Below are 18,680 nucleotides of genomic sequence, written 5' to 3' on the forward strand. Positions count from 1 at the left end.
AATTCTTCCAAAGGAGGATATAATATTAGCTGTGTTCATTGTATTTTTAGCAGTTGTATGTTCCCTTCTGCAGGAACACAATCTGTGCTTATACTAAGGCAACCCATATATGTTATGGTGCCTGTACATCTGAGAGAACCTTGGTATGAAGATACTGGAGTACAGGCATGGGTGGAACTCTCCAAAGCCTTGCAGAGAAGGAGACGCTTTATTGGGTGGCTAATAATAAGTTTACTTGCCTTGGCTGCTCTGTCTGCTACCGCGGCTACTGCCCGTCTTGCTCTTTCACAGAGTATTAATCATGCTCACTTTGCTAATCAATTATCTCAAAATACCAGTCTTGCTTAATCTTTACAAAGTCACATAGATTTACAGATTAATAACAAGTTAGATGAATTTAAAAACGCAATTTTGAGGATTGGAGATCAGATGGCAGCATTAAAATTGAGGATGCGTTTAGCTTGTCATGCAAAGTATACGTGGATTTGTGTTATTTCTTACAAGTACAATGACTGTGTTTGGGAATGGGAAGAAGTAAAAATGCATCTGCTGAGTGTTTGGTCAGATAATATTAGTCTTGATCTTAAGAAATTAAATGCTGAAATTCAGGATATACAAAATGCACATCTTGATGATATTTCACCAGAAGATGTAATTCAAACTTTACTGGATCATTTAAAGTGGTTAAACCCTTAGTCGTGGATTACTAGAGGGTTGTCAGGATTTATTACCCTGGCCATAATTTGCCTATTATTGATAATAATCTTCTCATGTCTGTTTCGTATCCTCATGCAACAGTATACTACTCTCGGCACTAAGGTTCATGGAATTATTTTGCAGCAAAACTTCAAAAATAAAAAAGGGGGACCTGTGGGAAGCAGTCAGCCTTGAGAGCAGGCTACAGACATGCCAGGCATGCCGCCGCTGCTCGAAGGGACTGTCCCTACTTGTTCCCCTCCTTGTTCCATTCCATGGGAGATAAATCACCAGGGCCCAGAAATCAGAAAGAATGGAAAATGAGACAAGCAAATCTGTCTCCACCCTGCACGTGCAGGTTATTTTGGATGATTCTGGGTTTATGGGTTTTCTCCCAGGGAAGTTAACCTTGAGCCGAGACAGTCATTAGATAATATAAACCACCGTCTGGCAACCTTCCCTTTTCTAGTCTATATAATCTGCAACTGTAGCATAATAAAACTTGCCTTGCAACCATCAGTTGTCTTGGTCCTTCTGACCCCATTCGTCGGTGCTACTTCAGTTCCTTACCCCGTCCCTTCTGACCCTGGGCGGTGAAATCCTCTTTCTGAGGCTGGTCCGCGGCACATATGAATATGTTTCTGTCTTGCTGTCCTGCACACATGCTGTCTAGTAACAGATATTTTGTCTGCTATTAGTGTTTTAGATTATGTCTTTCCAAAGCGCTGAGGCAGTGCACCTATTTTGAAGTTGCAGCTGATGCCTGAACGTATCCTAGCTGACAAATTATTGATTAATAAAAACATGAATTTCTGAAAGATTTGTACTGTTAACCAAAATCTGGGCAAGGAGTCTCAAATGTAATTCTTAGCCAGAATTACATGTTAATGAACCATTTAACAGTGTAAATCAAGGAACATCAATGTAGGGATTTCTTTTCATTTATTTCTTACCTGCTTGAAATAGCAGTTAAAGGTTGCCAGCTTGGTTGCAGATGAACGGACGTTTGAAGTTCCCTGAACTACTTAATGTGGAATAGGATACTAGACTTCCAACGCTCTCAAGGCTGTGACCTTGCAGCCATTTTACATAGCACATCATCCTCCTATAGGGATGAACCTTTCCCTGGCCTGAAAAGTAGCCACTCTGTTGAAGCTTTGCTTATTGTAACAGGCTTTTGTTTCCAGGTTACATGTCTGTGGAAGACTTAATTCTGAATAGAGATATAGATATTACTGGAAACTAATTGTTTTTGCTATTATACTCTGCTTATACTCTGTTTTACTCTGTAAAACATTTAAATTGTGCTACAAAAATTCAGATGTTGTCTTGCAATCTTTAAACAATAAATGAATGAATTGCCCTTAAAAAAAAAGAATTAAGCAGTTAGTTAAGCTGTTGGTCCCACATCAGACAAATTATCCTTATACCTCCTGTCAATATTGTTAACAGAGACTGTTATTTTATTAATCCTTATGATCCCGTGATTCTTTCTTTCATGTTTCGGGGCACAGGTGAGAGAGTGGGTTTGTTAAGCTGGGTGGGTTTATCCTTCTTTTATGCGTTCATTCAATTTTCTGTTCATTTACTTATTGTATACATATGGCAATAGAAGCTGCTAAGGCAATCATTGCTATTCTGCAAAACAACAAGGCACAGAAGCAGATGTCTTATTTCCGAGATTTCTCCCCCCAGGATTATTATGATTAAAGATCCTTTCCCCCCACTCCCTGGAGAGGACAAGGGGCTGCTCGCTGGAGGATTTTTAATGACTTGGGGAAAGGCTCAAATATCCCCCCATTAGGGTAATCCACCCCAGGGGCAAACCACACAAGAATATTATGAATTTATTTTATTTTTCTATCCTTGCAAAGGTAATACTCAGCTCATTAGAATATGAAAACTATACTGTCAAATTTCAGAATTACATGGATGAAGAAAACCACCAAAGTGGCATCATATCATGTGTGTTATAGTTGCATTTACTATATTGACTATATTAAATATGTTGTGTTAACAATGTATTGTATAACTATATATTGAAAAGGCAAAATGCTGTAACGTATTTCAGAGAAAATAATGTTGGCCAACCCCAAATTGTACATTGTAGACGGGTCCTAGGAAAAGAAGATTTAATTCATAGTGAACAAGAGGTTAGCTTCTGTTTTCAGCCATGTGCTATTTCAAGAATTAAACATCATGAATAATACAGGATATAAGAGGAATAGTCTAAAGATGGAAAAGCACATTTTGATTAGGAAAGAGAATTTAAGGCTTAAGTCTTTTTTTTTTAAGGAAAACTGCCTTATTACTATGAGATAAGAAAATTGTTTCCTTCTTTTCTTCCTTGCTTTCTTCTTCTTTTTTTTTTAACCTTTTTAATTTTGGATATTTGACCTCTAAGCTGAGATGACTGAAAATGCCTCCTCTGGGCATCAACCTTTTTGAAAGACTTTTTCCCCCTCCCTGAGGGCTATTTGTCTCTTGGAGGCTTTGTCTACATTACTCCTCAAGAGGCAAGCATTTGTCCTTGCACTAAATGCTGACATCTCCTGATAAGAGGGAAGCTGCAAAGTAGAAGAATTGAAGGTCAGTATGTTGATATTGGTCTCAAGCGCATTGATGCACATTTGTGTATTGGGGAACGGGAGTGAAGCTTGAGAGTGGGCCAGTGGGGAGGGGTAAATATTTTGTGATGCTGTCTACCTATGGGCTTATAAAGTTTACAGCTGCATTAGGAGGACAAGCATTACCATTAGCATGAAACCTCAGTTGCAAAAGCTTCTAGCCATACACATAGGGCAATACGTAAATGATACACCTTATTGCATTCACCCATTCACCCTCCCCTGTTCACGCTAATTGGAAATTTCCATCCATTTCAGAGAAGTAACACAACTATCAATCATTTTCCCTGGCACGAATCTTCCAGGAGGAAGAAAATGGAATACACCTAGCAACAGAGCTCACGCACTAGTAGTCCATGTGTCTTAGATTTAATATCTGATGACTAGCTGCATTGAAGCCAAGAGGTGGTTCACAAAGTTGCTGCACATTAGAATCACCTGGGGAACTCTGAGACCTCCCCGTGCCCAGGCTCCTCCCTAGACCTACTGAATCAAAATCTCTGGGGCTGGGACCCAGACACCAATGTTTTTCTTCCAAGCTCTTTAGGTAATTCAAACGAGCAGCAAAGCTTGAGAACCAGCCCAATAATGGGAACAAACTTATTTCACACAGATAAAGTGGGGCAATTCATATGTTAAAAGAACGTGAATATATGTATATATTTCTTTTTTTCGCTTTGTTCTGTTTGTATTTCAAATAGGCTTTTTTTTCCTTCTGCAAAAAACGTTACTGTTTCCATTTGGTCCAAGGCTTGGGAGAGGGCTCCAGGGCGGTTACAAAGCTGCCTAGTGGCTGCAGAGCGGGGCTTCAGGCAGAAGCTCTGACGCCAGAGGGTCTCCTCAGACGCGGCTGGACTTCAGAGACTCCTGTTTGGCTCAAGGGTGAGCCTTTCAAAGAGATACTCGCCCAGCACAGCCTGCGGACCAGCCAGCCTGCGGAGGTTGGTCAGGTGGTCGCCCATCTTCTGGATGAGTTTCACCTGCTCCTCCAGGAAGCGGCTCTCCAGGAAGTCACAGAGCTGGGAGTCTGCACGGGCAGGACCCAGGGCGCACAGATCCGATAGTGCCTGGTTCAGATTCTTCTCCCTAAGAACGGCGGCTTCCACAGCATCCTGGGTTTTACCCCACTCATCCTGAGAAGGCTTCTGCGCCTCCTGGAAGAGGGCGCGGCCGCAGCACTGGTTTTGCATTTTCAAGAGGCGCTGGGCGCCCTCACACTTCTCCTCAGCCAGTTGGCGAAAAATGTGGCCCATACTGTCCAGAGTCCCATTGTTGCTGTCGAAATAGATGCTCAGAGAGAGGTAAGTGTCCACAGATGCATGTTGAACAGGCAGTGGGCGGCGGCCTCCACCTCGGTGGAATAACTCTGACGAACCTGGGAACTCGTGGTTGATCAGTGATAAGGAGCTAAGCTCAAAAACTGGTGTTGGCCTGTCCTGGAGGCTGAGGATAGCTGAGTGTCTGATTCCAAAGGTTGCAAAAGGAAGAAAGGTTGGAGGGTGGTCGGGGGCTGGAGCAAGGAGCGTCCCTGGGTCTGTTCATTCCAAACACTGTTGAAGCAAAAGACAGATCTGCAGGACTGCCGAGTGCACTGCCTCAAATAGGCTTCGATATAAATGAACAAGAAGTCCAAGCAAGGACAAAACTTACCCTTCCTCCCACCAAAATAGCTGGTGATACTAGAATCTAGATCTGGGAAGGGATTCTTCCATTACTTTCTTAACATTCCAAGCCACTAGAGCAGTGGTTCTCAAAGTATGGTCACCTTGTAACCAAGCAGTACCCTATGGGGCCTTCCTAGGACAGACCCATCCCCCATATCCTCTATTGTAGTTTCTCTCTGAAGTACTCAGATAATAGTATCTCAGGCATATTTCTTGAGTTTTCAGATGCTAAAAACCACCACCCAATGGAAGAAATGAACTCTTTGATGATCATGAGCATGTAGCCCCCAGACCTTCTGGCACCTAAGGATGGATAATGTTACCTGCCTTGTGGCCTCAACATCAGCCAGTCAGAGGATTGTGCACGAGCTGATCACATGCCCTGGGATGTCCCTCCCTCACCTGGCCTTTAAAAATGCTTTGCTGAAATCCTTTGGAGATTTCAGGGGTTTTGGAACACGGACCACCCCTCTCCTTGCTCAATCCTGCAATAAACCTTTCTCTTCTCCAGACTCCAACCTTTAGGTTTGTTTGGCCTCACTGTGCTTCAGACACATGAACCTGCATTCGGTAACAACCTGACCAGCTTTACCAGCGTCCCCTGATAATGTGTCAGATATTCAAGTTTTAGGGCCCTATCCCAGCCCTATGGAATCAGCAACTCTAGTGGGGCTCAGTGATCTCTGTTATAACAGGCCCTCCATATGATTTTTATTCACCTTAAAGTTTGAAAATATCTGCATTGTCAGCTGGCCAAAGCGTCCACCAGCAGGTGAAGGGGAGTGGCGCCTGGAAAAGATAGGGAGTAGCCAAGGCAAGTACAGCAGCATTTGCCGTGGTAGTAATGGAGAATGCCTTTTCTCCACTGGTTGGCACAGACTAGTATCTGGGAGCAGTGGCAGGGTTATTTAGGATGCTTTACAATTCAATGTAGAGTGACCGCTGTCCTGGTTTGCCAGGGACTTCCCCTGTGTGAACACTTAAAATCTCATCCTGGCAAACCCCTTAGCCCTGGATTTGAAAAACTTAGGGAATAACATGAAATTTAGGGGAAACATGATCTAGGATTTGGACAAGTCACAAGTGCTAATTAAAGCGAAGCAAGTATGGACAACATCTAGCCTTCTTTACCCCTTTGTGGGAAGGTAAATCTGATTGGGTGAAAGGACTTATTGTTAAGAAATCTTTGTAGAAACATCCCCTTCTGCTTAGTCCACTGGTTCTCAGTTCTGGCTAGACACTGGCATCGTCTGAGCAGATTTAAAGTTATTTTATTGGTCTAGGATGACCAACAGTCAGTGTGAGGGTTTTTAAAAAGTGCTTCAGATGATTCTAATATGCAGCCAAATTTAGGTGCCACTGCTTAAGCTTTTGAACCACTGCTACATATTTTCACCTCATCTTCCTATGAGAATATCCAACTGTAGTTGAGGTTTGTTTTTTTTTCTTTTTCTTTTTTTAACTGTCTTATTATAAGATTTACTGTCTTAAATAAGATTGAATGTACAGAAAATCCTGCTAGTCCATCTGGTATAACTAGATACTTAGAATAATATCGTTAAGATATATACCATTTAAGTACTGTGACTGGCCTTTTAAAAATTAACATATGCATTGAATTAGTACAATCTCTTTTGAAGTTGTCATGTTGGGGAGCTATACCTGTAATCTGCTGCCATTGCTAAATATCTGGACAATTCTTATTAGGAATTGTTTTTAAACATCTTTAGGGATTAAAACCAAGAGTGCTGTATTATTTGTACTGGGACCACAAAAACCTCACAAAGTTTCCCCACTGTACCTTCTACCCCCATCTCTAACCCTTGGCAACTTCTAATCTGTTCTCCATCTCCACAGTTTTGTTATTTTAAGAATAATATGTAAACATAATCATGAATTACTTAATCTTCGGAGATTGGCTTTTAAAAATTTTTTCTTCAGCATCATTCCCTTGAAGTTCATTTTAATTTTTGCATATATTAATAATTTGTTCCTTTTCGTTGCTCCGTAGTATTCTATCATAAGATTTTATCACAATTTGTTTCAACATTCATCCATTGAAAGACATTTGGGTAGTTGCCAGTTTTGGGCTATTATAAATAAAACTGCTCTGAACATTTATGTGTAAGTTTCTGTGGGAACTTAATTAAGTTTTTGTTTCTTTTGGATAAATGCTCAAGAGTACAAGTACTGCGTTGTAGGGTGAATCTACTTTTAGGATTAAAAGAGACTGTCAAGCTGTTTCTCAGAGTGGCTAAACCATTTTATTTTTCCACCAGTGACGTGATATAACTTTTCTACGTACTCGCCGGCATTTGATGTTGTCACTATAATTTTAGTTATTCTCTGATATCTCATTATGGTCTTAATTTGCATTTCCCTAATGCTAATGATGTTGAGCATCTTTTCATGTGCTTCTTTGCCATGTGTATATTCTCTTCCATGAAATGTCTGTTCCTGTCTTCTGCCTATTTTCTAGTTGGATTTTTTTAAGTTGTTTGGAGAGTTCTTTGTATATTATAGATACAAGTCATCTGTCTCATATGGGATTTTCCAATATGTTTTCCCACTGTGTAATTTGAGTTTTCATCCACTTAAAAGGATCTTCTATGAAGCATTTTTAACTCATTTTGATGAGATCCAATTTATCAGTTTTTGCTTTTATTGATCATACTTTCGGTGTCAAGTCTAAGAATTATTCACCTAGTTCTAGATGCCAAAGATTTTCTCCTATTTCTTTTTCTAAAAATGTCCTGCTTTTACATTTAAGATTATGATCCACTTTGATTTAATTTTTGTGTAAGGTGTGGAGGTTTAGGTTAAGGTTCATTTTTTGTTTGTTTTTGTCGAGGGATGTCCAACTGTTTCAGTACCATGTTTTGAAATGTCTACTCTTCCTTGATAGCTTTTGCACTGCTGTCAAAAACAGGTTAAATGTATTTATGTCAGTCTATTTCTGGGTTCTCTCTTCCATTCCATTGATCTATGTATCTACCCTCCAAAATTACTGCGAAGTCTTGAAATTGGGTGGATTAATTCCTCCCATTTTAATCTTCCTTTACAAATTGTTTTAGCTATTCTTCAGCCTCTTCTTACCATACAAATCTTAGAAAAAGCTTGTCTATATCCGCAAAAACCTTGAGGGCATTTTAAGAGTAATTGTGTTAAGCCTCTTAACTTGGGGAGAATTGACATCTTTATTATGTTGTGTTTTCTAATCCATGAACAAGGTATGTCTCCCTATTTGTTTGGGACTTTAAAATTTTTCTTCATCAGCATTTTGTAATTTTCAGTATAGAGGTCCTATAAATGTCTTATTGGGCTTGTATTTAAGTATTTATTTAGGTCAGTTGTAAATGGCATCACATATTTTAATTTAAGCTTCTACACATTTGTTATTAATATATAATGTGATAAAATTGTGTTGATCTTGTACTCTAAAACATTTACAAACTAATATTATTTCTCAAGCTTTTTGTGGATTCCTTGGTATTTTCTCCATTTAGATTATCATCTCCTCTTCAGACACAGACAGTTTTACTTTTCCTTAGGCAATATAATAGGATATATTACTCTTCAACATTCAGTAGGATATATTCCTTCCTATTCAACATAGTAGGAATAGTCCTTTTATCTTTTAAATGAACTTTTTAAAACTTTAACATTTAAATTTATGTATTTATTTATTTTTGCTTATTTTCTTACTAGAACCTCCAGTAATATATTTAATAAAAGTGGTGAGAGCAGATATCCGTGCCTTGTTTCTGATCTTACAGAGAAAGCATTCAGTCTTTCACAGTTAAATATAATGTCGGTATAGGTTGTTTGTAGATCATCTTTATGAGTTTCAGTATGTTCCTTTTCTATTCCTAGTTTGCTTGGAGTTCTTTTTTCTTCTTTTCTTACAATCATGAATGGGATTGGATTTTGTCAAGTGCTTTCTCTGCCTTATTGGATAGGATCACATGACTTTTCCCTTTAATCTATTGGATATGGTGGATAACATTGTTTGATTTTCAAATATTTAACCAACTTCGCATAACTAGAATAAATACCACTTGGTCATGGTATATTATTCTTTTTATATATTTCTGGATTTAATTTTCTAATATTTGGCAGAGGATTTTTACAGCCAATTTCATAAAAAAATATTGGTCTGTAGTTTTCTTCTTTCTATCCTATCCCTGTCCGGTTTTGGTATCAAGGTAATACTGGCTTCATAAATTTAATTAGGAACTGTTCCTTCTACTTCTCTTTCTTATCAAATCATGTAAAATTGGTGTTAATTCTTTATGTCTTGGGTAAAAGTGAAACATCTAAGCCTGAATATTCCTTTTGGGAGTTTTTAAATGAAAAATCAGTGTTTCTAATGGTTACAGGAAAATTGAGATTATCTATTTCATCTTGGCTGAGTTTTGGTAGTTTTGAGTGTAGAAGCATTGGCCCATTTCATCTACATTTTTGAATTTATAGTGTAGACTTGTTCAAAGCAACTTGTCCCTTATTAACCTGCAGGATATGTCATGGTATCCCTGGTTGCATTTCTGATATCTGTGATTTGTGCCATCCATCTTTTTATCTTTATCAGTCTTGCTAGATCTTTATTGATTAGATTGTTTATTTCCAAGAACCAGCCTTTTGTTTCATTGATTTTTCCCCCCTATTTTCCTGTTTTCAGTTTCATGGATTTCTATTTCATCTTTATTATTTCCTTCTTTCTGCTTGTTTAGTGTTTTTTCCTCTTCCTTTTTTACTGTTGTAATATAGAAAATTAGATTATTGCTTTGAAATACTTTCTTTCCCAATTTAGTGCTATAAACTTCCCTTTCAGCATTGCTTTCACTTCATTCTGCAAACTTTGATCTGTTATATCTCCATTTTCTTTTATTCTATGCATTAAAAAATATTTCCTTGCTGCTGTCTTTTTTACCCATGAGTTATTTGGAATTGTGATGTTTAGTTTCCACGTGATTGAAGATTTTCCTGTTGTCTTTCTGTTATTGATTTCTAGTCTGATTCCATTATGGCTAGAGAACATACTCTATGATTTTAATTCTTTTAAATCTGCTAATTTTTTTATGAATATATAAATGAAAGAAATAAGAAAACCTCTGAGTCTTAGCATCCAACACTTAGGCACATTACAATTTAAATCTGCTAAGGTTCTTTTTATTGCCCAGTATATAGTATATGAGTGAATATTCCATGGACACTTGAATATGTATTCTGCTGTTACTGAGTGTGTTCTTTAAATGTCAGTTATATCCTATTGATTGATGATGTTTTCATTTCTTCCATATTCTTGCTGATTTTTCTCTCTGGTAGTTCTATAAATTGCTGTGCTGAAGTCTCAAATAATAATTGTGGATTTAAAATTTTCTCCTTTTACTACTTTTTCAGTGTTTGCTTCATGTATTTTGAAGTTCTGTTGTTTGGTGCACACACATTTAGTATCATTAGGTCATCTAGGTGGATTATTCCTGTTATCTTTATGTAATGACCCTCTTTGCCCCTAATAATTTCCTTTGCTCTGAAGTCTACTTTATCTGATATTAATATAGCCATTCCTACTTTTTCTGATTAACGTTCACATGATATATCATTATCTTCCTTTTACTTTGAACTACCTATATCATGATGTTTAAAGTAAACTTCTTATAGACAGTATATAGTTGGATCATGCTTGTGAATTTTTAATCTACTCTTCCAATCTCTGTCTTTGACTTGGTTATTTAGATCATGTACAGTTAAGGTAATTATTGCTATGTTAAAGATTAGGTCTACCATTTTATTTTTTGTTTTGTCTTTTACCTTAGTTTCTCAATCCTGTGTTTCTCTTATTTTGCCTGGTGGGTTACTTAAACATTTTTTAATAAGTCCATTTTAATTTAATTTATTTATAATCATTTGTGTATACTGTTTGTATAGTTTTCTTAGTGGTTGCTTTTGGCATCACAGTATACATATGTAACTTACCATAGCCTACGGGAATCAGTGTTTTATTACTTCAAGTGAAGTTTCAAAATTTTACTTCCATTTAGTCTCTTACTTTCCCCAGTTTTAAAGTATGATTTTCTGTAGTATTTCCTTTCTCTACATTGAGAACCACATCAGATGGTGTCATAATATTTGCTTTGACCATCAGATAGTATTTAAGAAACTCATGAGGCTAATGATAGTCTCTTATATATACCCCATTTGTTTTCACCCATTCCATTGTTCCCCTTTTCTTTCTGAAGTTCCCAGTCTTCTGTTATTGTTTTTTTTTTATGTTTTCATAACATTAGGTGATATCTGGGCTTTCCAGTGCCATTGGATATGAGTTTCAGGAAACACTGAGTCTGGCTCACTTAATGCTGCTGAGTTGGAGGGTTTGTATATGTTGGGTCTGTTGGTGCAGCAGGTGCTAGCAGATTAGACTAATGTTGATGGGACTAGTGCCACAGGAGGATGGGTTCCCATTCAGGCTATGCTGCTGCTACAGTAGATCGAGTCCCCCTCTACCCCAAGTGTGGGGCAGTGACCTGCTGCTGTCACTGCTTTGTATTAGGCTGCTTTTGCCTCAGGTGTGTGGTGGGATCCCTTGGAAGCTGCTGTCAATCACAAGGTTAAATTCATTTCAGAAATACTTAAGTATAAATATATAGCCTGATTCCTGTAGGACCCCTGTAATAGTTTTTTATTGCTTTCATACAAATGACCACAAATATAGTGACTCAAAACAATGTAGATTTATTACCTTACAAGTCTGACATTGGTCTCAATTGAGTAAAGTAAAAGTGTTGGCAGGATCTACAGATGAATGGATAAAGATGTGGCAGATATATACAATGGAATATTACTTAGCCATAAAAAGAAATGAAATTGATTTATTTGTAGTGAGGTGGATTGACCTAGAGACTGTCATACAGAGTGAAGTAAGTCAGAAAGAGAAAAACAAATACGGTATGCTAACACATATATATGGAATCTAAAAAAAAGAAAAAATGGTTATGAAGAACCTAGGGGGCAGGGCAGGAATAAAGACGCAGCCATAGAGAGTGGACTTGTGGACACAGGGAGGGGAAAGGGTAATCTGGGATGAAGTGAGAGAGTGTCATGGACATATATACACTACCAAATGTAAAATAGATAGCTAGTGGGAAGCAGCCGCAAAGCACAGGGAGATCAGCTCTGTGCTTTGTGTCCACCTACAGGGGTGCGATCGGGAATGGAGGGTGGTAGGGAGATGCAAGAGGGAGGAGATATGGGGATATATGTATACGTATAGCTGATTCACTTTGTTATGAAGCAGAAACTAACACACCATTGTAAATCAGTTATACTCCAATATAGATGGTTAAAAAGAAAAAAAAAGTGTTGGCAGAGCTACATTCTTTTCTGGAGGCTCTTAGGGGTGTTTCTGTTCCCTGTACTTTATCCGCTTCCAGTGGTCACTTGTAGTCCTTGACTCAGAGTCCCCTTTCTCCACCCAGAAAACCCAAAATGTTGAATCGCTCTGATTCTGCTTCTATTAGGACATGTCTCTCTTTCTCTTTCTACAGTTGGGAATGGTTTTCTACTTTTAAGGACTCATGCAATTAGATTTGTTCCATGAGGTAATCCAGGATAATCTTTCTATCTCAAGGTCTATAACTTCAGTCATATCTGCAAAGTCCTCTTCACCATGTAAGGGAACATATTAATAGGTTCTAGGGATTAGGGTGAGGGCATTTTTCGGAGCCATTATGCTCCCTACCACACCCTTAACAAGTGACCTTGAGAAAATTACTGAGATTTTTAAAGCCTTACTTTCCTCAAACATAAAATGGAAAGAAAGCTAACTAGTTAACATCATGAAAGTGAAACAGTATATATGAAATCAACTAATTCAAAAAATAAGATTTCTTCTTTTTCTTTATGATTTACATGATTCTCAGAGTTCAGTTACTTGAAGAGTTACTTTTTTTTTAAACAGAACTAAGGAATTTCAGGGTTCAGGTGCTGTAAGATTGTCTGAATTATCTGAGTAACAATTAGCTAAGCACAGGTGTAAAGCATTTGATTTACTCCCTGGTTTTCTTTATCTTCTCATCCCAGTAAATGCATATCCCTTTTCTAGCTCCAGCCAGTAGAGTCAGAGCTCGTTTTACTGTTTAACTAAAGTTGAATTTAAATTCTCTCTACGTCTCCAGATTCTCGGCCCTGGTTGCATATTATAATCACCTGGGGAGATTTCAAGGACTACTGATGCCAAATTTCTACCTATCATGGATATTTGAGGAGGGACCTGGAATGAAATGCTCTAGCTTATGGTTTTTGGAACCAAATCATAGTCTACACTGAGCCAAATTATTTGCAAGATCACCTCTAAAAAGGAATTTATCTGTGGTGACTAATGCTCTTCCTTTGTCAGTATGCTTGATTTGTCCCTCTTTGGGGGAAAAAAAGAGGGGGAAATAAACCCCAGCAGTTGTGCTCCCTGAATTATAACCTGATGCTGTGGAATTAGTGTTGGCTTAGAGCGCACATCTTCGGATACCCATTCTCTCTCCTGCTTCCTTGCATGAACTTATATCCTTGGGCAGTGTTTCATCCACCACCCTCTTTTGCTTCTAATCTTAGCAAGTAAAGTCTCCCCTTCATGAAATAGCATTTCATGAGGCTTACTGGGAGCATAGGTCTGTTCCAGACCTATCCTATGTTAGCTAAAGCAGATATAAGTGATGTATTTTTGGCATTCATCCTTGTGGGTTGGAAAGAGAAGACAGAATTTTATCTTTAGGTGTCATCTGACTGGACAAATGGGCTCTTTCCCTCTGCTGCCTACCATGTAAAAACCTGAGGGTGTTACCTCTAGAAGGTATCTTCTAGTTATCAAAATAGTTCAGATAAGTCAAATTTCTCAGTAAAAGATGACAAAACTATGGCTTAGGTGGTTAATTTTCTATGTCAATTTGTCTGGGCCACCATGCCCAGTTATTTGGTCAGATATTATTCTGGATATTTCTGTGATGGTGTTTTCGTGTTTTTTACAATTTCATTTATTTATTTATATTTTTGGCTGTGTTGGGTCTTCATTGTCACACGTGGGCTTTCTCTATTTGCAGCAAGTGAGGGCTACTCTTTGTTGTGGTGTGCAGGCTTCTCATTGCGGTGGCTTCTCTTGTTGCAGAGCATGGGCTCTAGGTGCACGGGCTCAGTAGCTGTGGTCCACGGGCTTATTTGCTCCACGGCACATGGGATCTTCCCAGACCAGGGCTCAAACCTGTGTCCCCTGCATTTGCAGGCGGATTCTTAACCACTGCGCCACCAGGGTAGTCTCTGTGATGGTGTTTTTGGATGAAATTCATATTTAAATTGGTGTTGGACTTTGAGTACAGCAGATTATCCTCCATAGTATGGGTGCGCCTCATCCAATCAGTTGAAGCTCTTAATAAAACAAAGACTGACCTCCCTGTCGCAAAAAGGAATTCTGCCAGAAGATTTACAGAAATTGAACTGCAACTCTTCCTAGAGTCTCTAGACAGCCTAACCTGCAGATTTTGAATTGACCAAGCCTCTATTATTGTGTGAACCAATTGTTTAAAATCTCTCTCTCTCTTTCTCTATCTTTATATAGATATGGATATAGATCTAGGTATCAATATTGATATCTAGATCTAGATCTATCAATATATATGGGCACATTGTATACACATGCTGTTGGTTCTGTTTTCCTGGAGAAGCTTGACTAATATAGTGGCCCATATAAATAAAAGGATGAACCCAAGTTCACCCAGGTAGAAAGTAGTACAATGAGAACTGGAACTTAAGGCCTCATGACTCATTCAGCTGTGAACACTGACCCAGAGCTGGGGTCTGCAAACTCTGGCCCACTGATCAGATCTCGCTTGACTCCTGGTTTTGTACATAACATTTTGCTTGAACACAGCCACACCCATTCATTAACGTATGGTGCATGGCTGTTTCTGTGCTACAGCAGCAGATAGGCAGTTGCAACGGAGAGGTATGGTACACAAAATCCAAAATATTTACTATCTGACCCTTTACAGAAAAGATCTGCTGACCCTTGCTCTAGGATGCCATCTGATTTCTGATAACACAGAGGAGAATAATTCATGCACATTGGGGTTGATTGTTAATCTCCTGTCCTCCTTATGTCAAAGATCTCTTAAATGCTCACCCTTGCAATAGCCAGCTTGGGGAGCATTGTCTGAGGATGCAGAAATATTTCTTGCCAGGTCTTTCCAATCCACACTGCTCCCTGACTATGGTTCTTAAAACCTATTTTTAAAAAATTTTTTATTGGAATATAGTTGATTTACAGTGTTGTGTTAATTTCACGTGTACAGCAAAGTGAATCCGTTATACATATACATATATCCACTTTTATTTTTTTTTAGAGTCACTTCCAAATAGCCCGTTACAGAGTATTGAGTGGAGTTCCCTGTGCTAATAAGAAGAGCAGGTTCTTATTAGTTATCTATTTTATGTATAGCAGTGTGTATATTTCAGCCCCAATCTCCCAATTTAGCCTCCCCACCACAATCCCCTGGTAACCCTAAGTTTGTTTTCTACATCCCTGCCTCTACTTCTAAAACCTGTCTATTTTAACCAACTACCACTCATTGCTTACTGTCTCTGGCTTCATGTACTTCATAATAAATCTACCTCTTGTTCAATCCTGGATGACATGTTCCAAGGACTGAGACAATATCTTATTCTACATAACTTGTCCTTGATATTGTCTAACTTGGGGTCTTTATCTATGTCCCAAAGAAGACAGTCACACTCTGTCTTCTAGTACTACTAATAATACCACATTTTAGGGCATGAATTTGACCCAATGCACTGAACTATCCCTTTAGAAACTGTATGCAACCTGTCACTGGGTTTTAGCATCGGGATAGAGCTCAAATTAGTGTTCATATTTAAACAAACCTACTTGACCAGAAGCTTTTTGTCTCACCATTTATTTTATTACACAAGTAACTTATCTCTTTGCATCTATGATGTAAATATTTTTAATTTCCTAAATTATCTGAAAAATTATTTAGAGCTTCCATTTCAGTAGGCATTGGAATTGCTGTGTTATGACTATTTCATTATTTTATTTCCAAATGTTAAATTAGGCTTCAAGCTTTGGCCAAGAGTAGACAGGAAAGGGTTTTAAAAGAAATGAAGAATGGGAAAGACTTCTGATGCAACGGAGACTTAATAAAGACTTGCTTTTGAATCAAGAATTTATAATAAAGGTTTGATTTTGAATCAATAAGTTATGTCATTGCAAAATAGCTCCCTGGTAAAATTCCATTCTTTTGTAATCATTAAGTACAGAAATTAACCATCAAAATATGCAGTGATCTTTTTCATTTTCTAAAAACAAACCTATATCTAGATGAGAGGAGAATTCATTTCATAACTCAGGCTCTGGACTTACGACTCCAAGTCCTGTTTTCTTTCAACCATGCCTGCTAAGTTTCTGTCTAACTTCTTGAGCATGAGGTAATGGCTTCAGCTTTCATCTCCTTACTCAGTATATAGCTTGGTGACTAAGAGTAAGGGATCTAAACCTTGAGAACTTGGGTTCCAATCTTGACTCTAAAATTTACTTGTTGAGTACTCTTGAGCATGTTATCTGTTTCTGCCTCAGTTTTCTCATCTATAATATAGAGATAACATTACTTCTCTCAGCGAGTTGCTATGAGGGTTAAAAGAGAAAATTCATACAATGCAAGAATTTATCAGTTCTTGGAACACAATAAATACTGAAAAGAAATGTTAGCCATTATCAAGGGCCCCTCATTTTATGGATAATATAGATTAGTTTATATAGGTCTAATATTTACATATACATAACTATTTTGTACCTATATGTGTGTATACGTTCTTCTTAGAAATTGAGCAGTCAACATTCACATCTAAAAGTATGTGCTCCAGGGAGATCAGCTCGGTGCTTTGTGACCGCCTGGAGGGGTGGGATGGGGGGGAGGGAGGGAGACGCAAAAGGGAGGGGATATGGGAAAATATGTATATGTATAACTGATTAAATTTGTTTTAAAGCAAATAAATAAATAAATAAATAAAAGTATGTGCTCTGTGAAATGTAGATCTCCTGTGTACAGACACAGTGCTGTAGTTATCTATTGCTACATAATAAAGAAGTCCAAACTTAGTGATGAAATAAACAAAAATTTTAATATGTGCCCAGATTCTGTGGGTCAGCAATTCAAACAGTACGCAGAGGAGATGGCTTGTCTCTACTCTGTGACTGATGTCTGAAACCTCAGCTCATGAGGATTCAAATGGCTGGGGCTGCAATCATCTAGATAATTTTAATTCACATGTCTGGCCCTTGAGATGGGATGACTTGAACACTGCGCCCAACAAGCACTGTTGCCTGGAGTGCCTATAGATGGCTGCCCATGTGGCTTGGACTTCTCATAACGTGGTAGTTAGGATTCAAGATAGAGTATCCCAAGAATGAGCGTTCAGGGTTGAAGCATTCCAGGAGAATCATGCAAAAGCTGCATGACCTTTTATGACCTAGTCTTAGATGTTACATAGCATCACTTTATACTATTGCAGGCATTGGAGACCTTTTTCCATAAAGTGTCAGGCGGTCAATATTTTAGGCTTTACACGCCATACAGTCTCTTTTGCAACTACTTAGCTCCGCTGCTGTGATGTGAAAACAGACACAAACAATACATATACTAAGGAACATGGCTGTGTTCCAATCAAGCTTCATTTATAAAAGCCGGTAGAGGCCTAGATTTGGCCCACCAGCCATAATTTACTGACCCCTGCTCTACTGTTTGAAGCCATGGAAAGCCTGCCCAAATTCAAGGGGAAAGGCCCACGTCTGGATGTGAAGAATGGCAACGAATCTGAGACCCTGTATTAAAACCACTACATATGGGATACTTAGAAGAAGATCTGTCTGCATACCTTGTTTCTCCCATGTATGGTGGATATGAGGTATTGGCACATGTTACATCTCTGTAAGCCTGGGTCAAGGTCAAAGTTGAAATCTGAACTCAATGACCTTGATTTCTGGAAGAATTGGTAACTCTACTTATGATATCCTTACACTCCTTACCCATATAAATACACCACAAAAGATAGATTTCAAGTAAACAGTTGCTTTATGGCAGATTTTTATTATGTCTCCATTGACTGAATTATTCCATTTTGGTTAGAAACATGAGTTTTGTTTCTTTCCTAAAGAGATCTGCAACTTTTCAGATGCGGCATTTCATTCTAATGAGAGGATGATGTAGGTTTTTATAAACGGAAAAAGCAGGGCAGGCTGAGTTCACTCAGATCATACCAATGCTTACAGGAATAACCGAAACTGGAACACAGGCTTCCAGGTTTTCCCGTCCTGTGCTCTTTCCGGTAGGTGCCATTGTCTGCTGGGCCTGGCAGTAATAAGTTTTGACCTTTACCTCTCTACACTCTTGTGAAGTAGTTTTGGGCTTTGTTAGCTTTCTTGTGAGTTTGTACTAAATTGTGTCCATAAAGTAGGCTGAATTCCTCAGGGAAGGATGATAGCTGTTACTGTGTTATTACTGCAAATGTTGTGTTGGTTACTTTTTTTTCTTTTCTTTTGTCCAGTTGTATCCTGAACTTAAAAGTTATATTATCTGAAATGAACGATGTGCCTCTGGTGGAAAACACTAATTTAAGGGATGAAAATTCCTGATGA

General features: G+C 38.3%; 1 protein-coding gene across 1 annotated transcript in view; it reads right to left on the reverse strand.

The window, feature by feature from the left end:
* Positions 1 to 4,180: 4,180 nt before the first annotated feature.
* The window catches only part of LOC309798053 (ferritin light chain-like), a gene marked incomplete at both ends in the record, with an annotated part of 42,223 nt that continues 27,723 nt past the window's right edge, over positions 4,181 to 18,680 (reverse strand). Inside the window, one exon of the mRNA XM_082646383.1 lies at positions 4,181 to 4,698. Within this exon, the coding sequence (XP_082502509.1) occupies positions 4,181 to 4,698 (518 nt within the window). The remainder of the gene's footprint in view (positions 4,699 to 18,680) is intronic.

This window comes from Mesoplodon mirus (assembly GCF_964341445.2).
Source record: "Mesoplodon mirus genome assembly, contig: HAP1_SCAFFOLD_1486, whole genome shotgun sequence".
Taxonomy (NCBI): Eukaryota; Metazoa; Chordata; class Mammalia; order Artiodactyla; family Ziphiidae; genus Mesoplodon; species Mesoplodon mirus.